General features: G+C 65.1%; 1 protein-coding gene across 2 annotated transcripts; it reads right to left on the bottom strand.

Moving 5' to 3' along the window:
* Positions 1-2,209: 2,209 nt before the first annotated feature.
* On the bottom strand, positions 2,210-9,583 carry RWDD3 (RWD domain containing 3). 2 transcript variants are annotated; one of them, XM_079760551.1, is made up of 4 exons: positions 9,403-9,583; positions 4,702-5,186; positions 2,440-2,555; positions 2,210-2,351 (listed from the first exon to the last, which is right to left on the bottom strand). In XM_079760551.1, exons 1-4 carry the CDS (start codon positions 9,485-9,487, stop codon positions 2,237-2,239), a joined length of 801 nt encoding a protein of 266 aa, XP_079616677.1. In that variant the 5' UTR covers positions 9,488-9,583; the 3' UTR covers positions 2,210-2,236. The 2 variants fall into 2 exon arrangements, with proteins under 2 accessions (XP_079616677.1, XP_079616676.1); XM_079760550.1 differs by lacking the exon at positions 9,403-9,583 and having other exon boundaries at positions 4,702-5,746.
* Positions 9,584-12,544: the final 2,961 nt, after the last annotated feature.

The raw sequence follows: 12,544 nt of genomic DNA, 5'->3' as shown, positions 1-12,544 counted from the left end.
CGGATCTCCTGCCAGGAGGAGGCGTTGTGCCAGGGCAGGGCCTTCAGCTCCGGGCCGCCCGGCCTCCCCCGGGCCAGCCTCCTGCCCAGCCTCCTGCCCACTCTGACATCTGGGCTCTGCCGGCCTCCATCCTCACTAAAGCCCACGCCTTCGCAGCAATAAATACACGTCCTGTTGGCTGTTTCTCCGGGAAACGCTGACTACACCGGAGTGGGAGGAGTAAAGCAACGCCCCTCAGACCTAAAGAAACGGAAACCTGTGACCCTGATTGTTTGGGAAAAGCCAGTTAGTGAAAAATAAATAAATAAATAAGATGGGAAGCAAACTGACTGAGGCTTTATGAGCTGAAAGGACAAAGTCTTTTTTATTTCGAAGGACTGTCTAGTCCCATGTCGGGCCCCAACAGAAGCCACCGTAACCTCAGGCCCACTGAGCTCTTTGGTTGGCATTTAACCTCACGACTGATGCAACGCTACAGAGAAGTCAGTGTGATGTTTTTCTTAACATTCACCTGGGAACATCAGACATCCTATATAATAAAGAGCTGATATGCAAATTACCCTCACGCCCTCGTACAAGATGGCCACCCCAATGTGGCCTGCAAGGGGAGGGCAGTTGGGGGGGACCCAGGCCTGCATGGGAGGGCAGTTGGGGGGACTGGGCCAGCAGGGGAGGGCAGTTGGGGGGGACAGGGCCAGCAGGGGAGGGCAGTTACAGGGGGACCAAGCCTGCAGGGTAGGACAGTTGGGGGAACCGAGCCAGCAGGGGAGGGCAGTTAGGGCCAACCAGACCAGCAGGAGAAGGCAGTTGGAGGGGACCAGGGCTGCAGGGGAGAAATGTTTGGGGCAATCGGGCCAGTAGAGGAGGGCAATTGGGGGCAACGAGGCCAGCAGGGAGGGCAGTTAGGGGCAACCAGGCCAGCAGGGGAAGGCAATTGGAAGGGACCAGACCTGCAGGGAGGACAGTTAGGGGGACAGGGCCAGCAGGGGAGGGCAGTTGGGGGGACTGGGCCAGCAGGGGAGGGCACTTTGGGGGGACTGGGCCAGCAGGGGAGGGCAGTTGGGGGGCCTGGGCCAGCAGGGGAGGGCAGTGGGGGGGACCCGGCCTGCAGGAGAGGGCACTTTGGGGGGACTGGGCCAGCAGGGGAGGGCAGTTGGGGGCAACCAGGCCAGCAGGGGAAGGCAGTTGGAGGGGACCAGGGCTATAGGGGTGGGTAATTGGGGGTGATCGGGCCAGAAGTGGAGCACAGTTGGGGGGACCAGGCCTGCAGGGGAGGACAGTTGGGGGGGACCAGGCCTATAAGGGAGGGAAGTTGTGGGGGACCGGGCCTGCAGGGGAGGGAAGTTGTGGGGGACCGGGCCTGCAGGGGAAGGCAGTTGGAGGTGACCAGGGCTGTAGGGGGGTGTAGTTGGGTGGGACCAGGCCAGCAGCAGAGGGCAGTGGGGGGGACTGGGCCTGCAGGGGAGGGCAGTTGCGGGGGGACTTGGCCTGCAGGGGAGGTCAGTTTGAGGGGACCGGGCCTGCAGGGGAGGGCAGTTGGGGGGACCGGGCCTGCAGGGGAGGGCAGTTGAGGGTGACCGGGCCTACAGGGGAGGGCAGTTGGGGGCAATTGGGCCAGCAGGTGAGGGCAGTTGGGGAGGACCCAGGCCTGCAGGGGAGAGCAGTTGGTGGGGACCAGGCCTGCAGGGGAAGGCAGTTAGGGGCAATCAGGCTGGCAGGGGAGCAGTTAGGCATCAATCAGGCTGGCAGGGGAGTGGTTAGGGAGTGATCAGGCTGGCAGGCAGAAGCAGTTAGGGGCAATCAGGAAGGCAGGTAGCCGAGCAGTTGGGAGCCAGCAATCCTGGATTGTGAGAGGGATGTCCAACTGCCCGTTTAGGCCCAATCCCGTCTGACTGCCCGTTTAGGCCTGATCCTGCCAGGCAGTCGGACATCCCTCGAGGGGTCCCAGATTGGAGAGGGTGCAGGCTGGGCTGAGGGACACCCCCCATTCCCGTGCACGAATTTCGTGCACTGGGCCTCTAGTTGTATATAAAACAACAACCTGGGTGTCTTAACCGTGTAATAGTCCACAAACAGAATCGGCTTTTGTTCCTGAAGATAGGATGGTGTCTCCCATTTTGCCTCACAGACACTTTAAAATCATTCCTATGTGAGTGCTTCCAGGTGTCCCCCCCCAAAATCCAACAACAAAAATGAACAAACGCAGCTGTTAAAAAAAAACATGCCGCCTTCCGTTTTATTTCACCAGCCCCAGGACCAACTCGGAGAACAGCGCCTCGAGCCCTGCGGTTTCAAACTCCTTCTGCAGCTCGTCCAGCGATGAAAACTCTTTGACTTCAAATGCCAGGAACCTGCGGCACGAGAGAGACGGGGAATAAGCCCGGACGCTCGGAGGGTAACCACCGGCCCGCGATGGCGCCCGCGATGGCGCTGCCGTACCTGGTGTGTCCCGGCTGCGCCCTGGCCTCCCACAGCACGCTGGCCATCTTCTCTCTGCACCTCTTCCCACTCGAGTCCACGTCGACCTTGGAGGTTCTCTGAAGCACCAGGTACTCCTACGGGACAAGCAGGAAGTTATCTGCGGCGTCTTGAGCTCTGGGCCCCAGGCTTTCTTTTCTTTGTTTAAAAAAATTTTTAACGATTTCAGAGAGGAAGAGAGAGAGAGAAACATCAGTGATGAGAGAGAACCATGGATGGGCTGCCTCCTGCACGCCCCCCACTGGGGGATCAAGCCCGCAGCCCAGGCCTGTGCCCTGACTGTGAACCGAACCCTGACCTCCTGGTTCATAGGTCAACACTCACCCACGGAGCCTCGCCGGCTGGGCCTGGGCCCCAAGTTTGCAAGTAGCCAGGCACCTGCAGGCTGAGCTCCCGGTCTCCGTGGGAACCAGGTGCACGTGTGTTTGCACACTGGGTGGTGTGACGGGCCGGCCGGGGATCAGAAGGTCAGAGGGAGGCCGTCTCAGGCTTCATCCTGGCCTGGGCCGCCTGCCCGCTGGGCCCTGGGCTGGTGACCCACGCGCTCCAGGCCTCAGGAGCCTGCCCCCTGCTGACCGGGGAGATCTCCTGACGCAGCGAGTCCGCACAGGCCACGCGCGGACGGCACGAGCCACGGGCGCTACTGCTGTTGCTGCGCCAGCGTCTGAATGGCGTCCCCAGGTGCCCAGCGCCCGCCTCTGCGAACAGGCGGCGTCTGTGATGTGCCGCACCGGCTCCAAGCGGGGAACCAGCACCTGCGATTCTCAGCCCTCACCCGCGACCTCTAACGACCTACCGGGCTTGTTGACATTAGACGGCATATCAGGGACAGGTGGTAAACAAGGAAGAACTCCTGCCCCGGCCGGTTTGGTTCAGGTCAAGGGCACGTCCCTCGGCTGCAGGTTCATTCCTGGCCGGTCAGGGCACCTGCAGGAGACAACCAATCCATGTGCCTCTCTCACACTGATCTCTCTCTCCCTCTCTCTCTCTCTCTCTCTCTCTCTCTCTCTCTCTCTCTCTCTCTCTCTCTCTCGTCAATGGAAAAAATACCCGCAGGTGAGGATTTTTTTAAAAAGAAATAACCCCTTAAAAAGTGCAATTTCTCTGCAGCCACGCTCCAGCCACAAGAGTTAACACTTGTTAATGAACCGGTGGGTCCAGTCTCACATCGGAAAGCAGCCGCCTTCCCCCGGACACGACGCCGGGCGCCGTAAGGAGAGCCCGGAGCCTCTGGGGGAAGCATGAGCCAGGAAAGTGCCTGCGTGCCTCCTGCCGCCGTGTCTTCCCCGGAAGGCTCCGTGTTCTCCATCTCTGAGACACCGCCTCCCCGTGCGTGGTTCCCGGGTCAGACCCCGTCCAGGGCCCGCATTAAACTCGAATGATGCTATGCCCCCCCACCCCCCTCCACCTGCCCGCGCAGCACGAAGCTGGTTCACCAGACGCCAGACAACTTGGTGGCGAGAGCCCTGCTGGGAAAGGCTCGGAGTTAGTCCCAATCCGTAGGCTCACAGGCTGTGCAAGCTCCGGCTCCGATCACCCGCCTGAGCACACAGCCGGACGGGGCCTGCGGCTCCCGGAGCGGTGAGCGGTGACAGCCCTTTCCCAGCAGGAGCAGGTTAGGAGTTCTGAAGGCGGAAAGCTAACAGGAGCCCTCAGGCTGCCCCCCACCACCCCCACCCCCACCTCCGCAGAGGACCAACCCACAGGAGATCGGCTCCTCCTTCAGGTACTAGGGAGCAAACCAAAGTGTCGGCTGGCCCGGCCAGGGTGGCTCAGGGGGTGAGCGTCCACCTCTGAACCAAGAGGTCAGGGTTTGATTCCCGGTCAGGGCACGGGCCCGGGTTGTGGGCTCCATCCCCAGTGGAGGGCGTGCACGAGGCAGGTGATCCATGATTCTCTCTCATCACTGATGTTTCTGTCTCCCTTCCACTCTGGAAGGAATAAAACTATAAATACTTTTTTAAAAAGAAAAAAGAAAAACAGCCAAGACCGGTTTGGCTCAGTGGATAGAGCGTCGGCCTGCAGACTGAAGGGTCCCGGGTTCGATTCCGGTCAAGGGCATGTGCCTTGGTTGCAGGCACATCCCCAGTGGGGGGTGTGCGGGAGGCAGCTGATCTATGTTTCTCTCCCATCGATGTTTCTGACTCTCTATCCCTCTCTCTTCCTCTCTGTAAAAAATCAATAAATAAAAAATATATTTTTTAAAAAACAACGGGTGAGCACCTTGATGCGGTCCCTGTGTCCTTGCAGGAGAAGCAGGATGACTTTGCCCATGAACAGGAGCCTCCCGGCCAGCCCCAGGGCGGACGCCCACTGCCGCACGGTCCTCACGTATCTGGTCTTCGCTCTCATGTGGTCCAGGTGCAGGAGGGTCATCCAGGGCCCCTCGGCCTCCGCGGCGCTCGCCGCAGCGCACGGGCCAGGGCCACCTCCCGGCCCCGGCGGGGCGAGGAGGTGCCTGAGGTTCTGCTGGGCCCAGAGAACCAGCTGGTGGACCATCGGTTCCGGCAGAAAGCCCTGGGCCTGCTCCAGCAGCTTGTCCCTCACGGCCGCACACTGGGCCCTGGTCAGGCGCTCGGAGCCAACGGAGACGCCCGGCGGGCACGCGGGGTAGGCGGCCGGCAGGTGGAACACCAGCTCTAGGGGGGTGTCCGCCCCCGACGGGCCTTCGGCTGTGGTGAGGACTCTGCACACGGTGCCCTGGGTCTCTGGAAGGCACCGGAGACACGGGTTAGCTGCACGGGACCCGATGGCAATGCCACACCCACCCGGCCGGGGAGAACCTGTTTCCCGTGTCGGTGTGCCTTCCAGGTGAAAACTGGGTTCTGTTCGGAAGAGACACATGGAAGTGGGGTCACGCCCGTCTCTTTTCGCCCCCCCTCCCCCGCCCGGTCTCAGGGAGCGCGGTGCAGGGCCCGCACGCGCCGACCGGAGCCTGGTGGCCGCCCGTCCAGCCTGAGCATCGTCATCTCTGCGGGACAGAGCTAAGGAGCCTCTAAAGCTTCGGGCCCCCAGGCGGTGACCCGCGAGACCTGGCACCTGGGCGGCCTGCACGGCGCAAGGAGGGGCCGAGACCCGACGCCGTCTCCCCGGGCCCCGTGCGCGGGGCTCACGTAACCTGTGCCAGGAGTGATGGTTCCTATCCGCGTACGACGCCCCAGGAACTCCCAGCACCCACCGGCCCGGCTGCGCTGAATGCCCACCCTCGGGTGGCAGCCCGGGCCACCTCGTACCCGGGAGGCCCGCGTCACGGTGCCCTCCTGCCTCCAGGGCAGCAAGGCCAGGAGGCACCGGCGGCTCAGAATGTCCGGCAGCCCCTGGCCCAGGCTGCGGGGGCCGTGGAGGGGCCAGCAGCCCCGCGGGGTCAGCGAGTGCCCACCTCACCCTCCGCCCCCGCTGTGACCACCCCGCGCCCCCTTCCATCCCTCACTGTTCTCCTCTCCCAGCAACACCCTGTCCTGGGCGGCTACCCGGCATTCCTCTGTAATTCAATTACCACTGACGGGAGAGCCAGATTAAATTAATTAGGAGGCCTGGCTCCAGAGTCACGCTTAATTAAACAGCAGCAGAGCCTCGGTGTTCCAGACGTCAGGAAGCGGCGCCTCCTTCGACACCCACTTTCTCGGGTTTGCTCTGCGCCCTCGGCGGTGGCTTTGGCTCAGCCGGTAGTCACGCCCGGCCCCACCCCTGGGCCTGCTTCAGGGGCGGTGGGGAGTCACGCGTTCCTTTCCCCAGCACACCCCCAGCTGAGCCGGAGCGCCCCGGTGGCGCAGGGGTTGAGCACCCGAGCAGGAACTAAGAGGGGGTGGGTCCGATTCCCGGTCAGGGCACAGGCCTGGGTGCAGGCTCCATCCCCAGTGGGGGTGCATGCAGAAGGCAGCCGATCCATGATGTTTCTCTCTCATCGATGTTTCTCTCTCTCTCCCTCTCCCTTCTTCTCTCTCGAAAGACCAATAAAAACATATTTAAAAAAAAAAAAAAGAAATCGGATGGCCCCTGCCGATAGGCTGCCTCAGGCGAAGCGATTGCCGTGGAGACAGGGCGTGAGGATGAACTGGGGTGCCGCCCATCAGAACGGGGTGACCAGGACACACGAGGAGGGAGGACCTGAAACAACCGTGTGAGGAAGACGCGGGTGGGCTCGCTCTGCAGAGAAGCAGGTCCGTGACACGGACGGTCCCCGTGCCCGGGACACGGGTGCTGGCTGAGCCCGGGAGTGGGGGACGGGAGGAACCGTGCGAGGAGCCAAGCACACGGCCCGTGGAGGCGGGAGAGCAGGCGGCTTCCACCGCCCGGCACATCCTGCGCGGCCCTCGGTTCAGCCGTGTACGTGGGGAAGCCAGCTGGACCAGGAGCTGCGGCGGAAAAGCCGGCGAATCCACGGGAAAACGTCCGTGAGCGTCCGCAAGGGCAGCGAAAAGGGAACGTCCCGCAGCCTCCCCCTCCTCCCCGCAGCCTCCCCCCTCCTCCCCGCAGCCTGCCCCCTCCTCCCCGCAGCCTGCCCCCTCCTCCCCGCAGCCTCCCCCCTCCTCCCCGCAGCCTGCCCCCTCCTCCCCGCAGCCTCCCCCCTCCTCCCCGCAGCCTCCCCCCTCCTCCCCGCAGCCTCCCCCCTCCTCCCCGCAGCCTGCCCCCTCCTCCCCGCAGCCTCCCCCCTCCTCCCCGCAGCCTCCCCCCTCCTCCCCGCAGCCTCCCCCTCCTCCCCGCAGCCTCCCCCCTCCTCCCCGCAGCCTCCCCCTCCTCCCCGCAGCCTCCCCCCTCCTCCCCGCAGCCTCCCCCTCCTCCCCGCAGCCTCCCCCCTCCTCCCCGCAGCCTGCCCCCTCCTCCCCGCAGCCTCCCCCCTCCTCCCCGCAGCCTCCCCCTCCTCCCCGCAGCCTCCCCCCTCCTCCCCGCAGCCTCCCCCCTCCTCCCCGCAGCCTCCCCCCTCCTCCCCGCAGCCTCCCCCCTCCTCCCCGCAGCCTGCCCCCTCCTCCCCGCAGCCTCCCCCCTCCTCCCCGCAGCCTCCCCCCTCCTCCCCGCAGCCTCCCCCCTCCTCCCCGCAGCCTCCCCCTCCTCCCCGCAGCCTCCCCCCTCCTCCCCGCAGCCTCCCCCTCCTCCCCGCAGCCTCCCCCCTCCTCCCCGCAGCCTCCCCCTCCTCCCCGCAGCCTCCCCCCTCCTCCCCGCAGCCTGCCCCCTCCTCCCCGCAGCCTCCCCCCTCCTCCCCGCAGCCTCCCCCCTCCTCCCCGCAGCCTCCCCCTCCTCCCCGCAGCCTCCCCCCTCCTCCCCGCAGCCTGCCCCCTCCTCCCCGCAGCCTCCCCCCTCCTCCCCGCAGCCTCCCCCCTCCTCCCCGCAGCCTCCCCCCTCCTCCCCGCAGCCTGCCCCCTCCTCCCCGCAGCCTCCCCCTCCTCCCCGCAGCCTCCCCCTCCTCCCCGCAGCCTCCCCTCCTCCCCGCAGCCTGCCCCCTCCTCCCCGCAGCCTCCCCCTCCTCCCCGCAGCCTCCCCCTCCTCCCCGCAGCCTGCCCCCTCCTCCCCGCAGCCTCCCCCCTCCTCCCCGCAGCCTCCCCCCTCCTCCCCGCAGCGCAGCCGCCGAACAGAGGCCGCAGCGGGACAGAGGGCGTCTGAGCTGCCCCACGCCAGCCGCCAGGACTTTCTAGACGGTAAGCTCCAGAGGACGCGGTGCGCGCCCAGGGATCAACACGTGTGGGCTGAACAAGGAACGCGCCCCGGAGCCCACGACGGACGCCTTTCCGGGGGCTGGACGGAGCGTAAGAGAAGCCATCAGCTTGGAGACGTAACAGAGCGAGCGCTGCCCGAATTCAAAAACCAAGCACACAGCCCTGGCCCGGTGGCTCAGTGGGTAGAGCGTCAGCCTGCGGACTGAAGGGTTCCGGGTTCGATTCCGGTCAAGGGCACGTACCTCATACCTCGGTTGCAGGCTCCTCCCCGGCCCGGGCCCTGGTCGGGGCGTGAGCAGGAGGCAACCCATCGATGTGTTTCTCTCACATCGATGTTTCTCTCTGTCTCTCCCTCTCCCTTCCACTCTCTCTAAAAATCAATTGAAAAAATATTATCGGGTGAGGATTAACAACAAAAAAGAAAATGAAGCATACATTTATTGACCACCTACTGTGTGCAGGTGATTACAAAGCTACAGAGTCCCTGCCCTCAAGCTCCCGGAGACAAGCACACACCTACAGAGGACACGGGCCTGGCGCTCACCAGGCGCACCCGCAATGCGACTGGGGCCTGATTCAGACGAGGGCAGTGGTTCCCAACGTGGGGCACCCCCCCCCCCCGCAGGGCAATGTGATGTTTAAGGGGGGCAGTTCGAGGAGGAGTTACTCACAGTGAAGGTTTGCATTTCCGATGGTTCTAGGGGCCTCACATATAAATATGTAAATATGTATTGTGACACATTGATGCGTTTCAGCTCTCTACTATGTCTTGAAACTTTATTTGCTATATTTTCATATCACTTCATATGATCATTATTTTTTTAACAAGTTCGTGGACCTCTAGGCTTCCTCCACGTGAACAGCAGGTCACTTTGTAAGTAAGAAGTCTGGGGGGCGGGGCATCAGGATGTTAGCAACGCTCAGGGGGCGGGGCCATAGAAGGTCGGGGGGCGGGGCCTGGGCTAGGGCTCAGGACACGCCCCTTTTTAAGGAGAAGCTGGAGAGTGAGTGCGGCGGACCAGGGGAGCGCACTCCAGGGGGGCCCCCCCTCCCCCCTCCAGCCCCTAACCGCCCCCCCGCGAGCACCGGGGCTGAGTGCGCCCCGAGTTTGGGGAGCAGGGCGGGCACATGGGGCGCGGATGGCCGGGACCCGCCGGAGGGCGCGCCCGAGCCGGGGCCTCCGATCGCCCGCTCCCAGCCGGGGAGCGACGCCGGCCACGCTCGGGGGGGGGCGGCCCCCACTCCCGCAGCCCCTCCCGCTCCGGGCGGTCACCTGAGCGGCTGAGCACCTCCCACTCGCCGGGGCCGCAGAAGATCGCCGCCAGCGCCGCCAGCTCCTCCCGCGCCGGCCCCGCCATCCGCCTCCGCGCCGCGCCTTCCGCCGCGCGGCCGGCCCGTGGCCACCGGGGGGGCGCGCGCGTCTTCGCAGCGCGGGGCGGGCGGGAGGGGCCGCGGTCCGCCCAGCCCCGGCCTCCTCCCTCCCTCCCCGGCGCCGCGAATCGGCGGCTTCCCGGGGCCCAGGGGCCGGGCTCTCCTGCCCGAGGCGCCGCCCCGCCCGCCCCACCCGGACCCGGCACCGCCCCGCCCCGGTGCGGGAGGAGGGCCCCGGGCGAAGGGGCCTTGGGTGGGAGGAGAGGCGGGCGGGGACGTGCAGGCGGCGGCGAGCCCACGTGGGGCTCACACCGGAGCCGGGCGGGGGAGACGGGGACCCCCGCGCCCTCCGGGGCTCCCCGGAGCGGACCCTCCGCAGCCCCCGCGGAAGGCGGGCGGGGCCTGCCGGCCCGGCACCTGGGGGGTCACCGCCCTGGCCCGGTTCTGCGCCAAGGTGCCCCCCCTCCCCCCAGGGCAGCCCCGCTGACCTCGCCCAGTTGGGCCTCCTCGGCCTTTGGGGCGCAATCAAGTGTGTAAAGGCAGCAAACGCTGGTCCTTCAATAATTAACGTGTGGGATCAGCGGGACCGAGCTGCAGGGACCGGACCCGGACCGGACCGGACAGGGATTCCCAATCCTGTTCCAGCTGGGCCTCCAGAGCGAGACTAGGGACCTGCAGGCCTCCCTGGCCACCTGCCCGGCCTGGCCCAACCTTGGTTTGTTTGTTTGTTTTGTTTTAATTGGCTTTTAGAGAGAGGAGAGAAACCTCCCGAGAGCCCCCGCTACCCGGGATGGAGCCCCCCTCCCCCTCCTCCCCCATGCCCCCCACACACCCCCCACACTCATACACACACACTCACACACACACACACACACACCCACCACCCCCACCACCCCACACACACATGCACATACACACACACACTCACACACACGCTGTCCTGATGGGAATGGAACCAGCCAACCGGGCCACACCTGCCCGCAGAACCTTTTGGGTTTGTTTGTGTTGTTGGTGGTGTTGTCTTAGTTTCTTTTTTAAAAAGAAAGAACATTTTGAGCGGCAAGCGGGGACTTAGACGGCTGCACAGTGGCCGGTCCCTGACCTGCCGCTCAGCGGGCGGCTGGGATCCGGTTCCCACCTCCGCGCCCTCCCGCTGCCAACGAGGGGGTGAAGGAGGGAGACGCTGCTTCCAGGGCAGGGAGGCCTCTCGCCGGAGGGAGGCCACCGAGAGGGCCCGGCCGCGTGGGTGCCAGCACCCGAGCACCCAGAGCCCGCTGTGCTCGTCTGGGAGACAGAGGTTTGTTCACCCTCGGAGCCGCCCGGTTGGGCCCGCTTGTTCGCAATCCTTTACTTTAAGGGCCTCTGAGTGTTTCCAATCAGCAGCAGTGGCTGGGGTTCTGGGGTTCGGATCAGCTGCTAAGGAGCTGGGCGGACAAAGGAACACATTTCCCCCCCAACATTCCCCCTGGCGCCCTCGCTCCGCGGTTAAAGCGTCCCGCCCACCCACGGGTCTCCGGTTCCGATTACCGATTACCGGTCAGGGCACGTGCCCGGGTGGCAGGCTCCATTCCAGGGAGGCGGGGCGGGGGGGGGGGGGCGTGCAGCAGGCAGCTGACCCATGACTCTCATCACTGACGTGTCTCTCCCTCCCTCTCCCTTCCTCTCTGAAATCCATAAACACGTGTTTTTAGGAGAAGCAGCGTTATCCTCTGAGATGAAGCCATGCCGGGGTTGCTATTGGGAGAACCCCACCCTCCCGCCCAGTCTGTGCCGGGGACCCCCCTCTACCCGCTGCTCGGCAGGCGGCGCTGACTTCGCTGATGCGTCTGGGGCCTCGGCAGACGCAGACCTCCCTGAGGGTCTCTGCGTGTCCCCGACGCCGGGCACAGTGGCCGGCGTGTGACCGACGGAGCCGAGCCGGAGGGAGCGTGTGGGTCTGGGGTCTGTGGTCCCTGAACCCTGGTTCCCACGGACTGTTATCCCGTTCACATGTTGACCGACGCCAATAGGAAGCAACTCGTCTTCCCTGTGGTCACGTCGGATTAACGAAGAAGGAAAAACGCGTGAACACGGAACAGGGGTTCTCCCAGCAGAGCCCCGCCCCGCAGGCTCCTACGGGGAGGCGGGTACCAGCCATGACCTACGGCAGATGCCAACACGGCACGTGTGTTCAACACATGGCGTCACCTCCACAGTAACCTTTTCTTTTTTTAAAAGTAAATTTTTATTGACTTCAGAGAGAGGGAGAGAGAGAAACATCCATGATGAGAATCATGGATCGGCTGCCTCCTGCACGCCCCCTGCTGGGGATCGAGCCCGCACCCCGGGCCTGTGCCCTGACCGGGAATCGAACCCTGACCTCCTGAGCTCCCACAGAGAGACACATCAATGTGAGGGAGACACTCAATGGGTTGCCTCCCACAAATGCCCCAACCAGGGCCAGGGATGCAGCCTGCAACAGAGGTACGTGCCCTTGACCAGAATCGAACCCAGGACCCTTCAGTCCGGGGCAGATGCTCTATCCACTGGGCCACACCGGCCAGGGCGATTTTGTTTACGTTTAAGGGACCCCCTCCCAAGTGCGCTCTGGTGACAACCAGGAAGACAGCGGGGTCTCTGGTCGGTTCACCGGTGCCCGCTCCACACTCCCCACTCCCCGAGGCTGGGCAGCCATTTTATTTCTGGGCCTCAGCCTCTCTGCCAGGCCTCGCTCAGCCTCCCCGCGTCCCCACCACGGCCTCCTGTGTCCCCACCACGGCCTCCAGCGTCCCCACCACGGCCTCCCACGTCCCCACCACGGCCTTCCCCGGTCCCCACCACGGCTCCCCGCATCCCCACCATGGCCTTCCCCCGTCCCCACCACGGCTCCCCACATCCCCACCACGGCCTTCCCCCGTCCCCACCACGGCCTCCCCCCGCCCCCGTCCCCAGCTCGGCCTCCCCCCCCCCGTCCCCACCACGGCCTCCCCCCTGTCCCCAGCTTGGCCTCCCCCCCGGTCCCCACCACGGCCTCCCCCCCACCGTCCCCACCACGGCCTCCCCCC

The sequence above is a fragment of the Cnephaeus nilssonii genome, assembly GCF_951640355.1.
Source record: "Cnephaeus nilssonii genome assembly, chromosome: 21".
NCBI lineage: Eukaryota > Metazoa > Chordata > Mammalia > Chiroptera > Vespertilionidae > Cnephaeus > Cnephaeus nilssonii.
Note: the sequence above shows the minus strand (reverse complement) of the source record. Positions and strands in the feature narration are given on the sequence as shown.